This window comes from Kogia breviceps, chromosome 2 (assembly GCF_026419965.1).
Source record: "Kogia breviceps isolate mKogBre1 chromosome 2, mKogBre1 haplotype 1, whole genome shotgun sequence".
Classification (NCBI taxonomy): Eukaryota; Metazoa; Chordata; class Mammalia; order Artiodactyla; family Physeteridae; genus Kogia; species Kogia breviceps.
In genome coordinates, this window is record NC_081311.1 from 27,488,634 (window position 1) to 27,514,821 (window position 26,188).

Here is a 26,188-nt window from a genome sequence, read left to right on the forward strand (position 1 = left end):
TCTGTGAATCTGTTTTTGTTTCATAGATATATTGATTGGTATCGTATTTTATATTCCACATGTAAGTGATATCATATGGTACTTGTCTTCCTCTTTCTGACTTACTTCCTTTAATATGATAATCTCTAGGTCCATCCATGTTGCTGCAAATGGCGTTATTTCATTTTTTTGATGGCTAATATTCCATTGTATGTATATATATATATATATATATATATACTTCATCTTCTTAATCCATTCATCTCTCAATGGACATTTAGGTTGCTTCCATGTCTTGGCTATCGTAAATAGTGCTCCTATGAACATAGGGGTGCATGTATCTTTTCAAATTACAGCTTTGTCTGGGTATATGCCCAGGAATGGGATTGCTGGATCATATGGCAACTCCATTTTTAGTTTTTGGAGGAACCTACATACTGTTTTCCATAGTGGCTGCACCAATACACTCCCACCAACACTCCACACCCTCTTTAGCGTTTGTTATTTGTAGATTTTTTAATGATGGCCATTCTGACTGGTGTGAGGTGGTACCTCATTGTATTTTTGATTTGCATTTCTCTAATAATTAGCGCTATTGAGCATCTTTTCAGGTGCCTATTGGCCATCTGTATGTCTTCTTTGAAGAAATGTCTATTTAGGTCTTCTGCCCTTTCTCAATTGGGTTGTTTGTTTTTCTGTTGTTGAGTTGTATGAGATGTTGGTATATTTTGGAAATTAAGCCCTTGTCAGTTGCATTGTTTGCAAATATTTTCTCCCATTCCACAGGTTGTCTTTTCATTTTGTTTACGGTTTCCTTTGCTGTGCAAAAATTTGTAAGTTTGATTAGGTCCCATTTGTTTATTTTTGTTTTTATTTCTATTTCGTTGGAAGACTGACCTAAGAAAACACTGGTAGATAAGATTTATGTCAAAGAATGTTTTGCCTATGATCACTTCTAGGAGTCGTATGGTGTCATATCTTACGTTTAAGACATTTATTTATTTATTTATTTATTGGCTGCGCCAGGTCTTAGTTGCAGCATACAGGATCTTTCGGTGCAGCACACAGACTTCTCTCTAGTTGTGGCGTGTGGGCTCCAGAGTGCGTGGACTTAGTAGTTGCAGTGCGCAGACTCTCTAGTTATGGTGTGTGGGCTCCAGAGCGCGTGGGCTCTGTAGTTGCGGCACATGGGTTCTCTAGTTGTGGTGCGCAGGCTTAGTTGCCCTGAGGCATGTGGGTTCTTAATTTCCTGACCAGGGATCTTAATTCCCTGACCAGAGATCGAACCCATGTCCCCTGCATTGGAAGGCAGATTCTTAACCACTGGACCACGTGGGAAGTCCCATGTTTAAGTCTTTAAGTTATTTTGAGTTTATTTTTGTGCATGTTGTGAGGGTATGTTCTAACTTCTTTGATTTACATGCAGCATCACTTGCTGAAGAGACTGTCTTTTTCCCCATTTTATATTCTTGCCTCCTTTGTTGAAGATTAATTGACCATAGGTGTATGGGGTTTTTTCTGGGCTCTCTATTCTGTTCCATTAATCCATATGCCTGTTTTTATGCCAATACCATACTGTTTTGATTACTGTAGATTTGCAGTGTTGTCTGAAGTCTGGGAGAGTTATGCCTCCTACTTTGTTCTTTTTCCTCAGGATTGCTTTGGCAATTCTGGGTTTTTTACAGTTCCATATAAATTTTAGGATTATTTGTTCTAGTTCTGTGAAAAATATCATGGGTAATTTGATAGGGATCACATTAAATCTGTAGATTGCTTTGGGCAGTGTTGCCATTTTAAAATTATTAATTCTTCTAATCCAAGAGTATGGGATATCTTTCCATTTCTTTGAATCATCTTTAATATCTTTTATCAATGTTTTGTAGTTCTCAGCATATAAGTTTTTCACCTCCTTGGTGAGGTTTATTCCTAAGGTTTTTTTGTTTGTTTTGTTTTCTGATGTAATTTCAAAAGGGATTGTTTGCTTACATTTCTTTTCTGATATTATTAGTGTAAAGAAATGCAACCAATTTCTGTGTGTTAATCTTGTATCCTGCTACCTTGCTGAATTTGTTTATCAGTTGTAGTAGATTTTGTGTGGAGTCTTTAGGGTTTTCTATATACAGTATCATGTCATCTGCATACAATGACAATTTTACCTTTTCCTTACCTATTTGAATACCTTTTTTTTTTCTTGTCTGATGGCTGTGGCTAAGACTTCCAATACTGTGTTGAAGAGAAGTGGTGAGAATGGGCATCCTTGTCTTGTTCCAGATTTTAGTGGGAAGGCTTTCAGCTTCTCACCATTGAATATTATACTGGCTGTGGGTTTGTCATAAATAGCTTTTATTATGTTGAGATATGTTCCCTCTACACCCATTTTCATAAGGGTTTTTATCATGAATGGATGTTGCATTTTATCAAATGCCTTTTCTGTATCTATTAAGATGATCATGTGGTTTTTGTCCTTTTTAAAAAATATTTATTTATTTATTTGGCTGCGCCAGGTCTTAGTTGCAGCATGTGGGACCTAGTTCCCTGACCAGGGATCAGACCTGGGCCCCCTGCATTGGGAGCACGGAGTCTTAACCATTGGACCACCAGGGAATTCCCTGTCCTTTCGTTTGTTGATGTGGTGTATGACACTGATTGATTAGTATGACACTGTTGAACCATCCTTGTGACCGTGGGATGAATACAACTTGGTCATGGTTTTATGTGTTGCTGGTTTCAGTTTGCTAATATTTTGCTGAGAATTTTTGTGTCTACATTCATCAAAGATACTGGCCTGTAATTTTCTTTTTTGGTAGTGTCTTCGTCTGGTTTTGGTATAAGGGTGATGGTGGCTTCACAGAATGTCTTTGGGAGCATTCAAAAGGAACTGAATTTTTTATTAAATAGAAATAATACAGTACTGAAATGATTTATATACAGTGGGAGGGCAATCAATTAGGACTTTGGTAAGTAAGCATTTTTGTCATGGGGTAATTTTCCTTATGGTATTGTTTTGTAATAAGTTTTACATGTTCATTTACATTCAGTGTGATAATCCATATTCCCCTAAAACCTCAAATGTAAAATAAGGCTTCCATATGTGTATATATATGTATATTCTGAATAAGGCTTAATTTTCCTAGTATTGCTCCACATTAACATTTCATGTAGTAGATGATAAGATGTAGTAGACGTCTAAGTATTTTTTTTAAATTTTATTGAAGTATAGTTGATTTACAATGTTGTGTTAATTTCTGCTGTACAGCAAAGTGACTCAGTTATACATATATATATGCTTTTTCATATTCTTTTCCATTATGGTTTATCATATACTGAATATAGTTCCCCGAAACCTAAGTATTCTTAAACAGTAAAATATATTACATAATCTCTCCTGAAGTCAATCCTCAACAATTTCAACCTTTGACAAGGGATCCTAGCTAATATTAAAATGCTATATGATTCAAGCTCAAAAATTCCTTAAAATTACTAGCTATACTTGACACCTAAAATATTCTAAGACCATACAAATCCACCTATATTCTTTTTTTTAAGGCATTGACTAGTAAATTTTAAATATTTATTTATTTATTTATTTGGTTGTGCTGGGTCTTAGTTGCAGCTCACAGGCTCCTTAGTTGCGGCATGTGTGCTCCTTAGTTGCGGCCAGCAGGCTCCTTAGTTGTGCCTCACAGGCTCCTTAGTCGTGGCTCACGGGCTCCTTAGTTGCAGCTCACAGGCTCCTAAGTTGTGGCTTGCTGGCTCCTTAGTTGTGGTATGCGAACTCTTAGTTGTGGCATACTTCTGGGATCTAGTTCCCTGACCAGGGATCGAAACCGGGCCCCCTGCCTTGGGAGCGCAGAGTCTTAACCACTGCACCACCAGGGAAGTCCCAACCTATATTCTTATTGTTAGAATTTCTCTTCTTCTTTAATGTCTAAAGAAAATAAAGGATCTGAATTACTCAGCTATTTTTAAGCACTTTCTATTGCTCAGTCTCATTTAATAGTACAGATTACGACTGCCATTTGCTGAGGATAAACAAATGATTCCACAAAACACACCCACTGTTAATCAACAGAAATATTCTTAATCACCTATTGACTTTCCAGGACAAAACAATAGAATGATGGAAATGAAAATACGTTCAAACTAAACAGGTCCTCAAAGAATCTATTTAAATAATATTTACAACATCTTCTTTACCACTAGTTGTTTTTTTAAAAAAATATATTTATTTATTTAGCTGCACTGGGTCTTAGTTGCAGCACGCAGGATCTTCAGTTGCGGCACGCAGGATCTTTTAGTTGCGGCATGTGAACTCTTAGTTGCAGCATGTGGGATCTAGCTCCCTGACCAGGGATCGAACCCATGTCCCTTGCACTGGGAGTGAGAAGGCTTAATCACTGGACCACCAGGGAAGTCCCTCTGTTACTAGTTTAAAATGTGTGGTTTGTAATGTCAATAATCAAACCATCCCAATGTTGCCATTTCCATCTGAGTTACTGAGGATAATACAACATATTCAGCAACAACTCTATGGCTCTTCCTTTTCTATTGTCACAGAATTTTTACTTCGAAGGTGTTTCAAATTCACTAAATATTTGCGATAATTTCAAAGAAAAAATACTATGAATCTATTACTAAGTCACTTCCTTAAACATGTCCAGCAATATTAGTAGAAATGAGTATTCCTACTGGGACAACCACTTTGAAGAATTACTTGAACTATCTCTTTTAAAGTTAAAAATACACTTTCTCTATGACCCAGCAATTCTACTCTTAGGCATTAAGCCAAGAGAAATAAAAATCCATGTCCACAAAAAGACATACAAACTGTATACTGGAGCTTTATTCACAGTAGACAAAAATAGGAACAATCCAAATGTCTACCAATAGATGAATGGAAAAACAAATTGTAGTATATTAATGCAATGGAATTTATTTAGCAAAAAAAAAAGGAATAAGTTACAGATAAACCTAACAAAATGGATAAATCTCAAAAACATTACACTGATCAGGAGGACACAGGGAATTCCCTGGCAATCCAGTGGTTAGGACTCCATGCTTCCACTGCAATGGCCAGGGGTTTGATCCCTGTGGTCAGGGAACTAAGATCCTGCATGCCATGTGGCATGGCCAGAAAAAAAAAAAAAGAACAGATACGAAAGAATGTATACTCTGTGACTGCATTTATATAAGGTTCAGGTACAGGCAAATCTAATCTTCAGTGACAAATCAGAACAGTAATTGCATGAGATATGGGTACTAACTGGAAGGGGGTACAAAGGAACTTTCTCAGATTATGGAAATGCTCTATATCTTGAGAGTGAGGTTACACAAATGTATACATTTGTCAAATTCATCTAAGGGTACACAAGATGTGTATATTTTACTGTATGTAATTTTTACATAAACAAAAATCTAAATAAGGCAAAACCCAAGCAAGAAAGATGCAAATGTACTAAGATTGTTTTAATTCTAGTAGTGGAAACATGAAAGACTAGACTTAAATCTATATCTGCCAATTAGTCAATCAGCAATATTGAGCACTTGTGCACAATGAACCTGACATAGAACAAACTGTTGCATTAATAGAATAAAACCAGCATATAAGCCCTTTTCTTCCATTTTTGCTATGGAGAACTTAATGATTTCTCTGAAGATAAGAAAAGAAAAACATTCATACTTATAGCAATGTTGGGGAAAGCAAAATTTTCTCAATACCTGAACCAAGTGTAGGGTTTGCTATGATACAGAACTGGGCTGTAAGGTATGAAAAAAAAAAAGATTTAATTCAACAGTGTACTGTTTTATACCAAGGTGAAACATTTATTTGCTGAAAGCTTCCAAACCTAGGCCTCTGTGCAGTTTTCTGAACCCATTTCTCTTCCAGACCCTGTTCTAAGTGAAACAGGACGGAAGGGGGCAGGGCACAACCCTTAAAAGAATGACACAGCCACAGGACATGACAAAAAATGGTTAGAACTAACTAGATCCAAGATGGTGGAAGAGTCAACTACCAGTAGACCTTGAGCTTCATTATACACTCATTTTAATACATCAGCATGCTAAATGACACATCCACCAGTGCCATGACAGTTCTGAAGCTAACCATAAAAGACCAAAAAGTGGGCAGTAGCCCAACTCCTGGAAAACCCTGCCCCTTACCCTGAAATAGTTGGAATAATCCTCCCACACATTATTAGCCTATGAAGTTAACCAGCCCATAAAAACTAATCAAGCCATATTTCAGGGCCTCTCACCTTCTGAGATGGCCCACACTCTGTGGAGTGTGTCTTCTCTATAAATAAATCCACTTCTTACCTACCACTTTGTCTCTCATTGAATTCTTTCTGTGATGAGACATAAAGAACCTGAGCTTCATTAAGTCCTGAGACCAGGTGTGTAATCTCAATTAAAAGACAGTGGGTTTAAGTCTCTATCTGAATTGCATGGTTTCATAAGGACTTAATAAAAGTCAACTCGTACCCTAACAACAACCCTATAAGATAGATACAATTATCATCCCTACTCAACTGATAAGGAAACTGAGGTATAGAGAAGTCAAGTACGTACCCAGCGTTACATGTAGACAGAGCCAGGCTCAAATCTCAAGCAGTCTGGTGCCAGGATGAAACCGAGCAGAACCCTACAGGGCCCTTCCCTGGTACAAAAGCCATTTTCTTGTTTGCAGGAAAAAAGGGCTTCAGCCTCCTAGACCTCCCCTGAGTTCCAACGGGAAGATTCAAACAGTTACTAATTAAGTGAGGAAATGAAGAAATAAAGGAAAGGAGTCAAGAAACGATAGTGCAGCAATGGGGCAGGGTCCTTGTTCCTCCTCAAGGGATATACATAACAATCTGATACACACCTCTGAGTTTTAGCTACAGGAACTAAGGCCCCCCCACCCAGGTGAAAGACGGTAACTTCAAGCTAAGCACTACCACATGGACCCAAGACTGGCTGGAACCCGAAGGCTAATGATTGAGATTCCTGAAACACCACACTGTTATCACACTACCAACCAATCTGAGGAAGGTCACACACCCTGCAGTCCTCCCCACCAAATTTTGAGCAAGAGCTGCCCATTCTCCTTGCTTGGCCCTTGTAATAAACCATTTTCTGCTCTAAATTCTGACAGTTCAGTTTGTTTGGCCTTACTGTGTGTAAGATACAAGAACTTGGGTTTGACAAGGGCTCTTAACCACTACACCATATACTGGTCTCTGGACTTCTTTTCTAAGATGTTTTTTAAGCATCTCTTTTCTGCCTATGTCACACAATTTCACCCCTGCAATACAATTCAAGGCCCACACACCAATTTATTCTGAATTTTTCAGCAAAAATCTCTAAATCAGGGCTTCCCTGGTGGTGCAGTGGTTAAGAATCCTCCTGCCAATGCAGGTGACACAGGTTTGAGCCCTGGTCCAGGAGGATCCCACATGCCACGGAGCAGCTAAGCTCGTGCACCACAACTACTGAGCCTGCACTCTGGAACCCACGAGCCACAACTACTGAAGCCTGTGTGCCTAGAGCCTGTGCTCCACAACAGGAGAAGCCACCGCAATGAGAAGCCTGCGCACCACAACAAGGAGTGGCCCCCGCTCACCGCGGCTAGAGAAAGCCTGTGCACAGCAACGAAGACCCAATGCAGACAAAAATAAAATAAATTAATTTTTAAAAAAATCTCTAAATCAATTTGTCTCCAAATATACTCCAGAAGTACAGTAATTTATAAGGGGACTCAATATTTTAAAAAATAGATATTTGTTTATTTTTTTGACTAGGACTAAATAGAGAAAGCCCTGACAGTGATGGTAATTTTGTTCACAAATCTTTCCTACTGGCCTTAGATTCAAAATTGTTTTAGCCTGAAAGAAATTTTGAATTGTTCTTCATATCTCAGTGTCCAAGTCAGATGATTTTGACTTCTACAATTTTTATTTGCACATGATTATCTTTACCACTTAAATAACCTAGTTCAAATCATCAGGTTTTATTGAGCCCCAACTACTAAAAAGGAGGTCAGTGGATTAGTAGTGTAAGAGATTGCTTCTGCTTTCAAGGAATTCTCTAGCCTAACATTTCTCATATTAAGCTACGATACAATAACTAGTAGGATCTATTGAATTCCCAGCCCCACATCCCAGGGTGGGAAGAAGCATGTGGGTGGCAATGTAGTGTCTTGCTATTGTTTTATTTGCATTTCCCTGATGTCTAAATATATAGAGGATCTTCTCATGTGCTTATTTGCTGATTGTGTATCTTTTTTTGGTATTATTTCCATTCAAATTTTTTGCTCATTAATCGCCCTTTTTTATTGGATAGTTTATCTTATTATTTATTGTTTTGTAAGAGTTCTGAATTCAAGTCTTTCATCAAATATATATTTTACAAATATTTTCTTCCAGTCAGTGCCTTACTTGTTCATTTTCTAAACAGTATCTTTTAAAAGATCAGACGTTTTAAACTGTGATTAAGTCCAACTTATTTTTTTTATGGTTCATGTTTTTTGTCTTCTCGAAAAAATATTTTCTAATGTGAAGTCACAACGAATTTTTTTCTCGCTCATTTTCTTCTAGTAGTTTTATAATTTTAGCTCATATTTAAGTCTACAATCCAGTTTGAGTTAATTTTTGAATATGGTGCAATGTATCAAGGTTCATTATTTTGCATATAGATGTCCAATTGTTCCAGCATGATTTGTTAAAAACACTGAGACCAATGCTATTAATATAATAGAGCACAAGAAGTTCACTGATATGCTTTCAGATTCTATACTACAACTAATCTTTAAGAAATCACAACTACCTGAAAAGGATATTAAAACACTTGTACATTTTCAAACTATATTATCTGTGTGAGGCTGAAATTCTACATGTATTACAAGCAAAACACCACATCACAACTTATTGAATGCAGAAGCAGACATGAGAATCCAGCTGTCTTATTAATCCAGACATTAAAGAGATTGTAAAAATGTAATACAATGCTAGTCTTAAACTTTTTAGAAAATAGGTTTTTTGATAAAAATATTCATATGCATTAACATATAATGGATTTATTGTAGCTATTCTAGTCAGTTATTTTTAATGAATAAATTAATATTTAAATTTTTTCTCAGTCCTAATTTCAAATATAATAAATATCAATAGATATACCCCATATAAACTAAACCACTTTGGAGTCCTCAATAATTTTTAAGAGTGCAAAGGAGTCCTGACATCAAAACCAAACTGCCCACATCTCTTCTCTCAATTACTGAAATTATCTTTATGATAGCTAGAGTAATACATCTAAACACAAATCTGATCAGGTCAAACTTGTGTTTAAATACTTTCAACAGGGAATTCTCTGGTGGCACATTGGTTAATTCAAAAAGAGTCATGTTCCACAATGTTCATTGCAGCTCTATTTACAGTAGCCAGGACATGGAAGCAACCTAAGTGTTCTTCAACAGATGAATGGATAAAGAAGATGTGGCATATATATACAATGGACTATTAGCCATAAAAAGAAACGAAATTGAGTTATTTGTAGTGAGGTAGATGGACCTAGAGTCTGTCATACAGAGTGAAATAAGTCAGAAGGAGAAAAATACCATATGCTAACACATATATATGGAATCTAAAAAAAAAAAAAGGTTCTGAAGAACCTAGAAGCAGGACAGGAATAAAGATGCAGACGTAAAGAATGGACTTGAGGACACAGGGAGGGGGAAGGATAAGCTGGGATGAAGTGAGAGAGTGGCATTGACATATATACACTACCAAATGTAAAATAGATAGCTAGTGGGAAGCAGCTCGGTGCTCTGTGACCACCTAGAGGGGTGGGATAGGGAGGGTGGGAGGGAGATGCAAAAGGGAGGGGATATGGGGATATAAGTATATGAAGAGCTGATTCACTTTGCTATACAGCAGAAACTAACACAAAAACGTAAAGCAATTATACTCCAATAAAGATGTTAAAAAAATAAATAAATAGTAATTTAATAGCTTAAGATAATATAAATATTAATAATCATAATATATAAAACTTATAAATAAAACTTTGCCTATGTATCATGAGTATTTTTCTAAGTTCAATAGTTCTCATCAGATTCTCAAAGGAGTACATGACACCTGTATACTGAAGAATTAATCTTACCCAAAGAGAGGCCTGGTCTTTCCCCTTGGTTACTGGCAGGTGGTATCCCCCTGAAACTTCTAACCTAACAGAACTTTGACTGAGGGCTTTGGCCACAGGACAAATGTGATTCATGATGGGGGCTTTGAGCCACACTCAGTTCCAATCCTAAGAAGGAACAGAGACTAAAAGCATTAGTGTAACCTACAGGAGGGGCTAGAGACTAAAAGTCAGCCATGTGAGCAGCCAGTAATTGAGCTGCAATAAAAACTCTGTACACAAAAAGCTTGGGTGAGTTTCCCTGATTGGCAATATCCTGTGTGTACTGTCACATACAGTGGCCCAGAGGCAGTAATGTCACCCATGATTCCATGGGGAGAGGATGACAGGAATTTCTACATTTGGTTCCCTCCAGATTCTATCCTGTATGTCTCTTTTTTTGCTAATTTTTATCCTCCCCCTGCAATAAACCGTGAATATAACAGCTTTCAGTGAGTTCTGTGAGTCCTTTCTAGTGAGTTACCAAACCTGAGGGGTGGGGGTGGGGGGGCCCTCCTTACAACTGGTATCTGAAGGAGGGCAGTCTTATAGGGACTGTTCTCTCAGACTGCAGTCTGGTGAAACTCATTGCAACCCCAATAAGATTTTAAAAAACCAAAAAGCTAGACGGAGTTCCTTGAGAGCCGAAACTTCATCAATATGATATATAGTAAAAAACAAACAAACAAACAAAAATACGATGTTTGAAATAAATTGATACTCTCAGGATATCAATATTCTCTAACATTAACAGCAATAATGTTAATGACAATGAAGATAAGGATGATAATAACAGCAACTATTTACTGCATGCCCTTACTATAGTCTCCACTTACAGATGAATTTAGAGTGAAAATGACTTGCTCAAGATCATACCACTAGTGACAGACAGTATATAAACCCTGATTTAACTAATTTTAAAGCCTATGCCCTTCACCATATTGTATCTCATAAGACAAGCAAAGGAAGTTTTGCAAAGGACAAATATCCAGCATCATCATCACTAAAGTACTTAAAGTAAGTATTTTCATTAAAGACAAGTAACTGGGGACTTCCCTGGTGGCGCAGTGGTTAAGAATCTACCTGCCAATGCAGGGGACATGGGTTCAAGCCCTGGTCTGGGAAGATCCCACATGCCATGGAGCAACTAAGCCCGTGCGCCAAAACTACTGAGCCTGCGCTCTAGAGCCCACGCGCCACAACTGCTGAAGCCCGCGTGCCTAGAGCCCGTGCTCTGCAACAAGAGAAGCCACTGCAGTGAAAAGCCTGCACACCACAATGAAGAGTAGCCCCCACTCACCACAACTAGAAAAGGCCTGTATGCAGCCATGAAGACCCACCGCAGACATAATAAATAAATGAATTTATTTATTTTTTAAAAACCAAAAGAATATATACAAACACACACATATATAATAGTACAGTAGCCAGGAGACACTCTGAATTGAGCACTTTATATTTTTAGTAACAACAAGAAAAACACAAGAAGGTGCCCGGGCAACTGGCTGTAACTAGTTGATTGATTATATTAATTGGCTTTATGTAGGTCCAGAACAAACATTACATATTGAATGCTACTTATTGAGATTGCTTTAAAATTCACTATCATACTTCTACTAGGTATGAAAACCAACAAGTTAAGTTGCGCTATGTCAATTTTGGCAAACCAATCATGATAATAAAAATGTCTCAACAGTGGATGGATCTGGATCTACATTATAAATCAGAGAACTGAGTGATGTGAAATATAGGCAACATGGAGGAGAAAAGTGAACGTAAGTAAAGGATGGGAAAGAAAGAGAGACACACCAATTAATTAGACACACATACTAATGCCCACAAATAACCCACAGAGACAGAGAAAGTACCTGGAAAGCTGTGAGTGCGCCAGTCCCTGGGTTATACAGGCATCGCAGCGAAGGCATGCTGTCCGCCAGGCTGGAGCAGCCCAGCCACAGAGACCTGGGCATAGAGCACTGCAGAGAGAGGACAACTATGAGATGGGACAGTATGAGACAGGATGGCACAGATTACAGGAATTTTCAAGGCTTGGGTAAATACAATATTCCAGTTGCAGCTTGCCTTTATGATAGACACATCTTCAAGAAACATACTACCTAACTAGTTCTAACACCAGAGGGAAACTCAAAAGGGACACTAGTGGCCAAAAAGCAAGAAAAAAAGTTATAGGTCAAGAAGCCAAATATTTAATAAAAATTTTTATCCCTGTTCATCTTCTATGTATGAATCTAAAGGAAATCTACTTCTTAACCCAATTAATCAATTCTTTTCCTCTACACACCTCAACTCATCTCCCATAAACTCACCACCAGAGTGAAATATTGTGCAGACTAAGCAGAAAAAAGGAATTATTCATTGTAGCATTTCAATATTAGAAATGGTAATTTAGAAGACAAAATATAGCAGGAAAGTTAAAGTTTTTTTTTAGAAGGTGGGGAGAAGGAAAAGAAAAAGTACAGCTTTGACAGCAACTAACTGCACAGTTTGCATATGTTTTATGTATCTTGTTAGTCTGCTATTAACCAAAATGCACAGTTACCATAGCAGCTGCCTGTTCATCTTTCCAGATGGATTAAGGGGGGTGGGAATATTGGAGGGAGGAGGCAGGAAGCAATCCAAACAGAAGGAAAAACAACAACAAAGAAAGCAGCAGAGACAGGGACAGAAAAAGAGGGAAAAAAGAGAACCCCAAAAAGTTGCTGGTCCTAAAACCTTCTAAAGAAACAAAAACAAATGTGTAAGTGTGAATATACATATAGTGTATTCAGTAGCAAACAAACAAAAAACAAGGTAGAAATTATGAGTTCTAGTAGTACTAATTAAACAATATTAGTGGTACTCCTCCTGTAGCTTTACAAAACACTGTATCTTTTAGAAGAATTTTTACAATCTTTAGGTTTCCCTCAATGTATACCAGGCTGAAGCTCTGTCCATCAACTTGGGTGCTATTACAGTCTAATAATACTAAAAAACTAAATACCTGATCACAGCACATATAAAAACAGAAAATTATTTGAAATATAACAGTCAGTGCACATAATACTAAACTTTATAAGTTTTGAAATATTTACTATCATCATGGGACTTTTTTTCTTCTTAAAACACTTTAGTTGGAGAAATATTAAGGAAACAAAATAATATGGTATTCATTGTTCACACTATCTATAACTGATATAAGGATAGTATGCTGCAAAGTACTCCAAAAAATGGTGGGCCAATAATTTATTACAACTTAAGTCTGTTAATCAATTGAATGAGTTTACCAGCTTTTAAAAAGCATACACAGCATGTTTTTAAATGCTTGAAACATGTTTTCTACTACTTGAAAGAATCAGAAAAAGAGACTGAAATGTTGCAACAAGGGGCCTGCAGTCCTTTAAGGAGAATATAGTATCTAATGCCCATGAAGTTCAACAGCACAAATTCATTTTCACAAAGAACACTGAAAATCTTGACTCCTCCCCCTATTTGGCTGCCTGGAAAAAGCCACAGTTCCTCTTCACTGATAGAAGGCCCTGCAGGCAAAGAGCTGGTCTTAGCATTTACTATATGAAAGCTGAAAGACAAAATCTCCTAAACTCAGGTCCCTGTTGGTCAACTTCTAAGAGTAACAGAAGCTATAATAATGAACAATAAAAAGATTGCTGCATTGAGAGTTTATGTATCCTTAAGCCATGGAATAAAAGAATTCCCTTTTCACTACTATATCAACTAAAAAATTCAGGCCAAGAGAACTATAGTATTCCATAGGCCATGTAATACATTCACACTCTACCTATACAAATTTAATGACTGGCTCTTAAGAATTCCAATTTAGGGACTTCCCTGGTGGTCCAGTGGTTAAGAATCTGTCTTGCAATGCAGGGGATGCCGGTTCGATCCCTGGTCAGGGAACGAAGATCCCACATGCTACAGGGCAACTGAGCCCGTGCACCACAACTACAGAGAAGCCTGCGCGCCGCAAAGAAAGATCCCCCATGCCGCAACTAAGACCTGATGCAGCCAATAAATAAATTTTTAAAAAAGAATCCCAATTTAGTTCACTCACTTCAAAAATGAGACTCCCACTGTCACACAGGATAATCATATCTGCCTACCCTTACTGCACAAGGTTTTGGTAAAATTAAAATAAGGGATCAAAAAACTTCAAGTACAGGGACTTCCCTGGTGCTCCACTGGCTAAGAGTCCACACTTCCAATGCAGGGGGTCTGGGTTCAATCCCTGGTCAGGGAACTAGATTCCATATGCCGCAACTAAGAGAACTGTATGCTGCAACTAAAGATCCTGCATGCCACAACTGAAGATCCCGCATGCCACAACTAAGACCCAGTGCAGCCAAATAAATAAATATTTTTTAAAAAAAACAAACTTTAAGGGTTTCCCTGGTGGCGCTGTGGTTGAGAGTCCGCCTGCTGATGCAGGAGACGCGGGTTCGTGCCCCGGTCCGGGAAGATCCCACATGCCACGGAGCGGCTAGGCCCGTGAGCCATGGCCACTGAGTCTGCTTGTCCAGAGCCTGTGCTCCGCAACGGGAGAGGCCACAACAGTGAGAGGCCAGTGTACCGAAAAAAAAAAAAAAAAAAAAACGTCAAGTACAAAAGAAAAAAATATAAAGTGCCATCATTACCAAGAACAGACTTCCATGAATGCCACTTGCATTTCAAAATGTTCTGAGAAGCCATTATGAACTGCAGATCATTGAATCAATAAATTCATCCATTAATCAAATATTTAGTGTTCATTAGCAGAACAGACACAGTGGAGTACAAAGGGAGGAGAGACAAAATTATCAGGCATAAATTGTTTGCCAGTCATTGTGCTAGATCCTTAAAAACATTATTTCACTTAATCATTACAATCCTGTCAAAGAATTATTAGTATTTTCACTTTAACAGGAGAGTAAACTCAAGTTCAGAGAAATCACAGTGACTAAATGTCAGTGGCAGAAATAAGACCACAATGCGTTTGTCTCCCAAAATCCACACTCACCACTATAAAGACCTATTCTCAAGTAGTTTACACTCTATTTGAGGGAGATAAATTAATACAAATAGTAACTACAAGGAAAAATACAATAACATACTAAACTGTGTTAGACAATAGCTGCTATATAAGTTTAGTTAAAATTTCTAATTTTTAAAAAGTTCAGACACAGTCTTTAATTTTATTGTAGCACTTGTTACCGTATGTAAATTAATTATATGTTTGCCTCCTCTATCATAATGTATTTCTCAGATATGAGTCATGTCTTTTTTTTTTTTTAATCTCCAGCATGTGGTCATAGTAGATGCTCAATAAATGTGCTCTTAATGGCAAGTGATCATTGAAAGCTACATATCAAAGAGCAGTAAGGAAACAGTTTTTGCTTACAGAACAGTGAGAATACTGATAAAATAACACTGTTTACTTTACTGAGACTGATCTTACCAGGCTGAAAGGTATGTGTTTTGGATAAATCTCTTTCGCGATTCATTATCTTACTCACCCATAAAACAATCTAGTAAGTAAAAAAGATCCAGAGAGGTTAAATAAATTACCAAAAGTGAATGGGTACCACGCAAGTGGTAAATATGAGATTCAAACTAGATACTCTGACTACCTAGAATAATGCCATGTAAAAATGGCACTTAAGTGGGGGCTTCCCTGGTGGCGCAGTGGTTGAGAGTCCACCTGCCGATGCGGGGGACACAGGTTTGTGCCCCAGTCCGGGAAGACCCCACATGCCACGGAGTGGCTAGGCCCATGAGCCATGGCCACTGAGCCTGCGCGTCCGGAGCCTGTGCTCCACAACGGGAGAGACCACAACAGTGAGAGAGGCCCGCATACCGCAAAAAAAAAAAAAAAAGGCACTTAAAGACATCCCTGGTGGTCCAGTGGTTAAGACTCTGTGCTTCCACTGTAGGGGACATGGGTTCAATCCCTGCTTGGGGAAGTTCTGCATGTTGCCACAGTATGGCCAAAAAAAAAAAAAAGGCACTTAAAAAGTCACACATGGAGTTAGTTCATTTATTTAAAAATGTGGAGCCAAAGGTGGATTAGGGGCACTGGACTGACTCAGAAACTAAAGAAAAGGAGTCCCACCCAAAAGGCCATGTTAATCATCAAAGTGATGGGCAAAGAGAAGACAAACTTACGTAAAGAGAAAGATCAACAGGACTTACTGACTTATGAAAGGAACAAAGAAAGATGAGTCAGAAATAACCCAAGATTTCAAATGAATGACTGGAAGAATGGTGGTAGCACTGACAGACACATGTAAACTGAAAACTACCTGTGGGTTTGGGGTTGCTGGGGCGGGGGTGGAGTAGATAAGCTCAGAAATCATAAACATAACATGAAAATAAACCTCTAGTATGTGAGTAAAAATATGGCATGAAAGCATGGGTATAAACCTGTAAGCATTACACAGATGTGGGAATCACTGGCTTCCGTATAAACTACAATGCACTAGGTTAAAAGCATTTGATGTAAAAATACTAGTGAGATTTTTTACAATATGAAAAATAAAATTTGATTCCTCTTCCCCCTTATCTCCTTTCCTACCTGAAAAATGAACTTCAACAGCCATTAAGTGAGTACAAGCTAAGTGGGCATCAAGCTGAGTGGTGTAAGTGGCGACGATGGCCGAATGCAGGCTTTTGGAGTCCAAGTGGTGTGAGAAAGGTGTCCCTAAGGGGTAAAAGCCCTGGCATAGAGTTTCAGAGCCCAAGTAGGGTGACAGAAAAAAATCTTTATAAGAGGGTGACCTGGCATGGGGTTCTATAGCCCTAGTGGAGTGAGGAGAGCTTCTACATGGGGGACTGAAGTGGCCGTGAGCAGGATGATGAGCATGTCCATGTGACGGGGAAGGACAGGGCAGTGAGGGTTTCCAAAGTGGGCAGAAGACATTCATAGAGTGGAGGGGTAGTGGCACAGCACTGAATTCAGACCCAGTGGGGTGTGGGGCAGTGGCCCAGCAAAGAGTTTCAGACTCAGTAGGGAGAGAAGGGTGGAAGGGTTAGCCCAGTGCAAATAGATCCCAAAAGGGTGAGGAAGGCATCCATAAAGAGTATGGGGTGGTAAATGGAGAGAGAGCTATGTTGGCAATGGGAGATGAGTTATACAGGAAGATCCATCAAATGAGGGGGGGAGGGGCTTCCCTGGTGGTACAGTGGTTAAGAATCCGCCTGCCAATGCAGGGGACACAGGTTCAAGCCCTGGTCTGGGAAGATCCCACATGCCATGGAGCAACTAAGCCCGTGCACCACAACTACTGAGACTGTGCTCTAGAGCCCACGAGACACAAATACTGAGCCCACGTGCCACAACTACTGAAGCCTGCATGCCTAGAGCTCATGCTCTGCAACAAGAAGCCACTGCAATGAGAAGCCCGCACACTGCAACGAAGAGTAGCCCCCACTTGCCACAACTAGAGAAAGCCCGCACACAGCAACAAAGACCAAACGCAGCCAAAAATAAATACATAAATAAATTTATTTATTTATTTTTTTTTTTTGCGGAACGCGCGAGCCTCTCCCTGTTGTGGCCTCTCCCATTGCGGAGCCCAGGCTCCAGATGTGCAGGCTCAGCAGCCATGGCTCACGGGCCCAGCCGCTCTGCGGCATGTGGGATCTTCCCAGACCAGGGCACGAACCCATGTCCCCTGCATCGGCAGGCAGACTCTCAACCACTGTGCCACCAGGGAAGGCCTATTTAAAAAAATTAGGCGGGTAGATCAAATATTGAGGATGATAAAAGCAAGGATTCTCATCAGAGAAGAGTTACAAATATAGAAAGGAAGAAAGCCAGAGTGAATACTATGCTGCTGAACTACAACTGAAGATGTTATGAATGCAAAGCTTCATAACAGAGACAGACCATTTCTAGGTAAGTGATGTATGTCTATATGTGTGTGTACACATACATACACAAACACACCCCCTGGCTCTATCAACTGCGAGGGTCTGGTAACAGTAACACCTTAATAGCAAAGAGTACAGTTAATGATTCTAAATATCACTCTCCACTAAAAGGAACCAGAGCTCCTTAGAACATGGCTAATTCCAGGACTTGGGCAAGTAAAGTTTAAGATGAGCTCAGAGTATCATCTTGTGGTTCTCAGAAATGGTGAAGACATGGCAAGATGATACAGTGGCCAGTGCAAAAGGCTCTCACAAGCTAATTCTGTGACAAATCGAACATCAGAATAAATAATGATGATAATGGATTATAATACTGGCAGTCAAACTCTAACATGCCCCCTACCTCCTGATATTCATAACACTTGTAAGTAATCCTGTCCCCTTGAGTGTGGGATAGCCTAATACCTTGCTTCTAGGTTATATAAGATTGAAACTTCCAGCTTGCTAATAGACTCTACTGCCTTCTTGGCTTGCATGCTTTGATGAAGCAAGTAGTCATACTGGAGAGGTTCACATGGCAAGAAATGAGGGTGGCCTCCTGTCAACAGTCAGCTAGAAACTGAGTCTCCAATAACCCTTGAGGAAAGGAATTCTGCCAAAAACCACATAAACTTGAAGTGGATCTTTCCCCAATCATGCCTTCAAATGAGACCTCAGCCCTGGCAAGGACCTTCATTATAGTCTTGTAAGAGATCTTAAAGAGGACCCAGGTCAGGCATGCCCACAAGTGCACACTGTGCAGTATGTAAGTGACTAATCAACAGACTGAAAGCGACTGACTGATCATGATGTGCATCTGTTTTCCACATAGTGATCTGTGGACTGGAGAGCTAGCAAGGAAGTTTGCACTTTACAAAAATTACAGTTAATAAACTCTGATAACTGACATTTGAACCAAGTTTTGGGGGACTGGTGTTATTTAACTAAACTGTAGTAATTGAAATTTGTGCATATCAGAACCATGCAAAGTGAGGACTTCCAGTACATTAAATTTAAATAAAATAGAAACTCTAAGTAAAAGAACATTAGACCTCAGCTACTACCATAAGGAAGTAGCTGGTATCAAACTTACCCTCCCATCATAGACCAAAGAAAAAGGGACAAAATATGTGAAACATATATTTGAAAACATTGGACAACAGGCAGTACCAGACTGTAATCCCTGAAAGACAGGAAATAAATGAGGTGATCCTTAAAACTGCCCAAGTCTTAAACCTCAAGGCACTTTCTAGTCTGTGGCATAAGAAAGGGGACTCCAAGAAGAGCAAAATAGGACCACTTATTGAGGAAACAGAGAACAGAATGTGGGGAGGCTAAACAGACTAGAATTGGTGAGTGAGAGTATTGGCGAAAGAATTATGCAGAAAAAAGCTCTAGATAACTGAACAGGGGACACCTTAAGTCTATTCCTAACCACTAAGTCCTCTTTGCATAGGTGAAACTCCATAAGGCCAGGCAAAAAACCATGAAGGAGCTATAAGCTCAACAACTCCTAGAACCCACACAGAGCTGGGGAACTTTTCTGTTCTGATCAGCCAGACTGCAGAAGCCTAACCGAACATGTGGGACATTGAGTAGGAGCCCCAGAAAGCTCACACCTCACTTGTAGGGATAAACTACACTAGTATAAAGGTTACACTAAACCTATCCTACTAAAGCTTAAAATCAAGTCACAGCAGCATCAAACTGCAAGAAGCTTAACTGCTGGCCAAAATAAACTCAACACATTCTTTTAAAGAGACAACAAAATACAAATACTGAATCATGTAGCATTCATAATGTCTAATCTAAAATTACTAGATGAGGGAATTCCCTGGCAATCCAATGGGTAGGACTCGGTGCTTCCATCATGGGCCTGGGTTCAATCCCTGGCTGGGGAACTAAGATCCTTCAAGCCTCACAGCGTGGCCAAAAAATAATAATAATTAACATAAAATAAAATAAAATAAAATTACTAGATGAGACAAGAAGCATTAAAATGTGTCCCATAATCAGGAGGAATATCAGTCAACAGAAGCAGATCCAGAAATGACTGAGATAATGAAATTAGCAGGCTGGGCTTCCCTGGTGGCACAGTGGTTAAGAATCCACCTGCCAATGCAGGGGACATGGGTTCAAGTCCTGGTCCGAGAAGATCCCACATGCCGCAGAGCAACTAAGCCTGTGCCACAAATACTGAGCCTGCGCTCTAGAGCCCATGAGCCACAACTACTGAGCCTGCGTGCCACAACTACTGAAGCCTGCGTGCCTAGAGCCCACGCTCCGCAACAAGAGAAGCCACCACAATGAGAAGCCTGCTCACCACAACGAGTAGCCCCCGCTCACCAAAACTAGAGAAAGCCTGTGTGCAGCAACGAAGACCCAATGCAGCCAAAAATAAATTAAATAAATAAATAATTTTAAAAAATTTTTAATTAAAAAAAAAGAAATTAGCAGGCCAAAACATTAAAATAGCTATTCTAACTTTAGCTAGTCTAACAACAGCTATTCTATGATTCTAGAATCATAGGATATAAAAAAGGAATGAAATAAAACTTCCAGAAAAGGAAAATACAATGTCTGAAATAGTAATTTCATGAGACGGGATTAACAGCTAACTACAACAATGTAGAAGAATAGATCAGTAAATCTGAAGAAACAGCAAGATGCAAAATAATGCACTAAGAGAAAAAAGACTGGAAAAAATTGAATCATGCCTCAGTGACCCATGAGAAATAAACAAGTGGTCCAACATATGTATAATTTGGTATCCATAAAGAAAACCAGAGAAGTGAATGGGGAGGAAGCATATATTTTCCAAATATATTTGGAAATAACAGATACAATCCACACAAAATTTTTTTAAAATATTTATTTATTTGGTTGCACGGGTTCTTAGTTGCGACAGACAGGCTCCTTAGTTGCAGCTCGCCAGCTCCTTAGTTGTGGCATGCGAACTCTTAGTTGCTGCATGCATGTGCAATCTAGTTCCCTGACAAGGGATCAAACCCGGGCCCCCTGCATTGGGAGAGCAGAGTCTTGTCCACTGTGCCACCAGGGAAGTCACCCACACAAAAATATTAAAAGTTCCAGAAATATAAATATGTGGGTAAATATCTTTAAATCTTTTCTCATTTAAAAAAACTTTTAGGGCTTCCCTGGTGGCGCAGTGGTTGAGAATCCGCCTGCCGATGCAGGGGACACGGGTTCGTGCCCCGGTCTGGGAAGATCCCATATGCCGTAGAGTGGCTGGGCCCATGAGCCATGGCCGCTGAGCCTGTGCGTCCGGAGCCTGTGCTCCACAACGGGAGAGGCCACAACAGTGAGAGGCCCGCGTATCACAAAAAAAAAAAAAAAAAAAAAAAAAAAAAAAAAAAAAAAAAAAAAAAAAAAAATTTTAGGGCCTCCCTGGTGGTGCAGTGTTTGAGAGAATCTGCCTGCTAATGCAGGGGACGTGGGTTCAAGCTCTGGTCTGGGAAGATCCCACATGCTGCGAAGCAACTAGGTCCGTGAGCCACAACTACTGAGCCTGCGCGTCTGGAGCTTGTGTTCTGCAACAAGAGAGGCCGCGACAGTGAGAGGACCGCACACCGCAATGAAGAGTGGCCCCTGCTCGCCACCACTAGAGAAAGCCCTCACACAGAAACGAAGACCCAACACAGCCAAAAATTAATTAATTAATTAAAAAAATTTTTAAATACAATAACAATTTAAGTAAAAATAATAATGAACTGTGGTATCCATAATATATTTGGAAATAAAACATATGAAAACAACACAAAGAATAGGAGGAGGAAATGGAAATACATTATATGTTGTTGGGTTGCACCCCACAGGCCTGCAAGGCCTGTGCTTGCCCAGCTTCAAGCCTTTAGAAAGAGGTGAGATGGGCTTCCCTGGTGGCGCAGTGGTTGAGAGTCCACCTGCCGATGCAGGGGACATGGGTTCGTGCCCTGGTCCAGGAAGATCCCACATGCCGCAGAGCGGCTGGGCCCGTGAGCCATGGCCTCTGAGCCTGCACGTCCGGAGCCTGGGCTCCGCAACGGGACAGGCCCCAGCAGTGAGAGGCCCGAATACCGCCAAAACAAACAAAAAAAAAGAGGTGAGAGTCAGCAACAGAGACAACAATGGGTTAATGGATAGGGGAGCTTACACGTCTGAAGCAAGGTCCTGGACGTCATTGTGGGCAGTCAGTGGGCAGGAAATGGTGGCAATCTTCACTCCCAGGGGAAAAGGGAGATTACCAGTTATAGGGGAATTGACATCAGGTGGACTCATTAGTTACCAGGGGAACAAACAGAAGGGGACGCCCCTCATCACCCCTTTGATAAGATCAATCACTAGCTGAGGCCTGGGGCAAGTACTAGGAAGGTCAGTCATGTGCGTTATATATAGGTGAAGCAGGCACTGGTCTGGCAGGGCATGTACAGAGAGCAAGAGAACAGCCATCTTGAGTGGCCTGACAATACATATGTGAAGTAAAATAATACTTCAAGGGAGGCTGTGATAAGTTAAAGATGCATACTGTTTTGCAAATCATATATCTGATAAGGGTCTAGTATCCAGAATATATCAACATAAAGAACTTTACAACTCAATTAAAAATGGACAAAGGACTTGAATAGACATTTCTCCAAAGAAAATACACAAATTGACAAAAAAAACACATTGACTCAACATCATTAGTCATTAGGAAAATAAAAATCAAAACGAGATGCCCTTCACACCCGCTAGGATGGCAATAAAAAACAAAAACAAAAAAACCCCAGAGCTATCTAGATACCTCAGGAAAAAAGCATGCCAGGAGATCCAGATAGACTGGAAGAATCTTTATCATCAAAGTCCTACCCAGTCTCAAAAGCTTTTGAAGCTACAATTAAAAACAAAACAAAACAAGACCAGAAAATAACAAGTTATGGTGAGGATGTGGAGAAACTGAAACCCTCATATACTGCTAGTGAGAATATGAAAAGTTCAGCCACTGTAGAAAGCAGCTTGGCAGTTCCTCAAAAAGTTAAACATAGAATTACCATGTGACCACTTCTAGCAGTTCCACTCCTGGGTATATTCCCCAAAGAACTGCAAATACTCAAACAAATATATGTACTCACATGTTCACAGCAACCTTATTCACAATAACCAAAAGGTAGAAACAGCCTATATGTTCACCAACAAATGAACTTATAAATGAATTGTGGTATATACAAACAATGGGATATTATTCAGCTATAAAAATGAAGCACTGATACAAGGTGAACCTCAAAAACATTATGCTAAGTAAAAGAAGCTATATACAAAAGATCACATATTGTATGATTCCATTTATATAAAATATCCCGAATAGGTGAATGCAGATTAGTGATTGCCAGGGCCTGGAGGAAGGGGGAAATGGACAGAAACTGCTTAATGAATAAGTTTTACGTGGATTGATGGAAATGTTTTGGAACTAGATGGAGGTGGTGACTGCATAACACTGTGAATGTACTAAATGACCCTATACTGTTCGCTTTACAATGGTTAACTTTACGTTGTGTGAATTTCACCTCAATAATTTTTATTTTGGCCATGCCATGCAGCTTGCGGGATCTTAGTTCCCAGACCAGGGATCAAAGCTGGGCCCTGGCAGTGAAAGCACCAAGTCCTAACCACTGAACTGCCAGGGATTTCCCTCAGTAAATATTTTTAAATGCATATTGTACTCTCTAGAGCAACCACTAAAACAAAAGAAAACAAAAGTACCTATTAAGCCAACAGAGGAGATAAAACAGAATACAAAAAATAAATAATCTAGGACTTCCCTGATGGTGCAGTGGTTAAGAATCCACCTGCCAATGCTGGGGACACGGGTTCGAGCCCTGGTCCAGGAAGACCCCACATGCCTCAGAGCAACTAAGCCCATGCACCACAACTAGTGAGCCTGCACTCTAGAGCCCGAGAGCCACTACTGAAGCCCGCATGCCTAGAGCCTGCGTTCTGCAACAAGTGAAGCCACCACAATGAGAAGCACGCACACTGCAATGAAGAGTAGCCCCCGCTCATCGCACCTAGAGAAAGCCTGCACGAAGCAATGAAGACCCAACACAGCCATAAATAAATAAATAAATAAATAGTATAAAAATGTTCCAATAACTCAGCGCAAACACTCTTGAAAGAAATGGAAAGACAAAGTATTAGCAAAGAAATAACAGATATATATAAGAACCAAGTGGAAATATAAGAACTGAAAATAACTGAAGTTTTTAAACTCATTGGACAGTCTCAGTAGCAGAATGGAGATCAGCAGACCAATATTTCTCATGCATATATAAGCAAAAGTCCTAAACTAAATACTAGCAAATAAAATCCAGCAACATATAAAAAGGATTATGCACCATGACCAAGTAGGATTTATCCCAGGTACACAAGGTGGCTGCCTTGAGCACTAAAGGTGTTCCAGTGCCTGGCTCCATGTCTCTGTGGTGCCTGACATCTTCCCCTTTAGTTCCATGAGCTATCTCTGTACCCTTAAAATGGTGCTCCTTCTTGCTTAAGGCAGAAATGAGACAATTTTTAACTTGAAATCAAAAGTATTCAATTAAGAAAAAAGTATAATTCTGAAATGAGTATTATTCCCAGAGTAGACACCATGGGAAGCTACATTTATTCCAACAATGTCATCAATGCTCCAAAAAAAATTTTTTTTAATTTAAGCCTTCCAAAATGAAACTGGATTAACGTTATGAAAAGCAAGTGAGTCCCTGCCTTAAAGGAGATTATAATCTAGTAGAAAATTTAGATTTAAAGGCTCAGCCAACTTTAAACATTTATAAACATTGAAAAACATTAGATAAATTAGAATTTAAATGTAAAATATTACTAGTTTGATATCATTATTGTTAGCCCATATAAACTCACACTTTTCTTATAATCTTTGGATGCCTAGTCCACTGCCTAGTCCAGCAGAAGTGTTCAAGAAGTTCCTGGTGAAGTGAACTGCTGAATTATCATAACAACTGAGAATAGGTGTGACACTAATCCAGGAGTTAAGCCACTAACCCAGGACAAGGTGTAGACTCGTACTCAAGCCAACTGTAAGATCTTGAGCAGTTCACTTAATCTCCATGTGCCTCAGCTTCTCCACTGGTAAAATGGAGTAGATTAAAATATTTCTAACAACACCTTGCAGCAATAAAATTCCATAATTCTATGATTTAAGTCTATCTTCAACACATCTAATATGGATTTTTTTTTTTTTTTTTTTTTTTTTTTTGCGGTATGCGGGCCTCTCACTGTTGTGGCCTCTCCCATTGCGGGGCACAGGCTCCGGACGCGCAGACTCCGCGGCATGTGGGATCTTCCCGGACCAGGGCACGAACCCGTGTCTCCTGCATCGGCAGGCGGATTCTCAACCACTGCGCCACCAGGGAAGCCCTAATATGGATTTTTTTTTAACAGTAAATATTAGTTTCACTACAAAATATGGCCTAAAGGGATGGAAATCCCTGTAAACAATAAGGTGAAGGGGGAGAGGAGGAAGCAGCTCCTGATGCTCATTTAGAACTGTTAGGATTCAAACCTGGCTGCTTTCTAAAATAAATTTTATTCATTATTATTTATTAAGTATGCAATTAGTCAAATATAACACTCTGATAAACTAGAATTTTGCACAAATGCTTTAAAATTCTAATAACTATGCATAAGCAGTAAATTATTCTTACTTGAATTCCTACTGCTGTGTAACACAGGGTTACTAAGTACATAATTACATAAGAGAGCCACCCAACTTCCAAAGGAGCCATTCCAGTGAATTGTTTAAATAATATGCTTTAAAAAAACATAACCTCCTCACATATGAATTTAGATTTACCAGATATGGAGAAGCTGTGTACCTGTGAGACTAGAACACAGTCTTAAAAAGGCCTTCCTATAATTATGAATTTACCAGAGAGATTAGAATGACCCAAAGCAAATTAATACTTTTTTTTCATAACTTTCTATAAAAACATTTTCACTATTCTGCTTCAGTACAGAAAACAAAAGATCTTAAAAGTCATTGGCTTAAGATAAGGACTCCAGAGTACAAGACTATGACCAAATTTTTCTAACAATGACATTCTGGTTTTCTTAATTACCAAATACTTGTGTTGTATTTTTCTTTCATTTGTATCAA

The 26,188-nt window shown here is 39.3% G+C and overlaps 1 protein-coding gene across 9 annotated transcripts in view; it reads right to left on the reverse strand.

Annotated features, from left to right (window-relative positions):
• BTRC (beta-transducin repeat containing E3 ubiquitin protein ligase) overlaps positions 1–26,188 on the reverse strand; it is a 189,842-nt gene that overhangs the window by 118,713 nt on the left and 44,941 nt on the right. For 7 of the 9 annotated variants that reach the window (XM_059054098.2, XM_067024845.1, XM_059054099.2 and 4 more), the window contains exon 2: positions 12,006–12,113. The exons of the other annotated variants lie outside the window; for them this stretch is intronic. In XM_059054098.2, the coding sequence (XP_058910081.1) occupies positions 12,006–12,113 (108 nt within the window). The remainder of the gene's footprint in view (positions 1–12,005; positions 12,114–26,188) is intronic. 9 annotated transcript variants of the gene reach the window in all.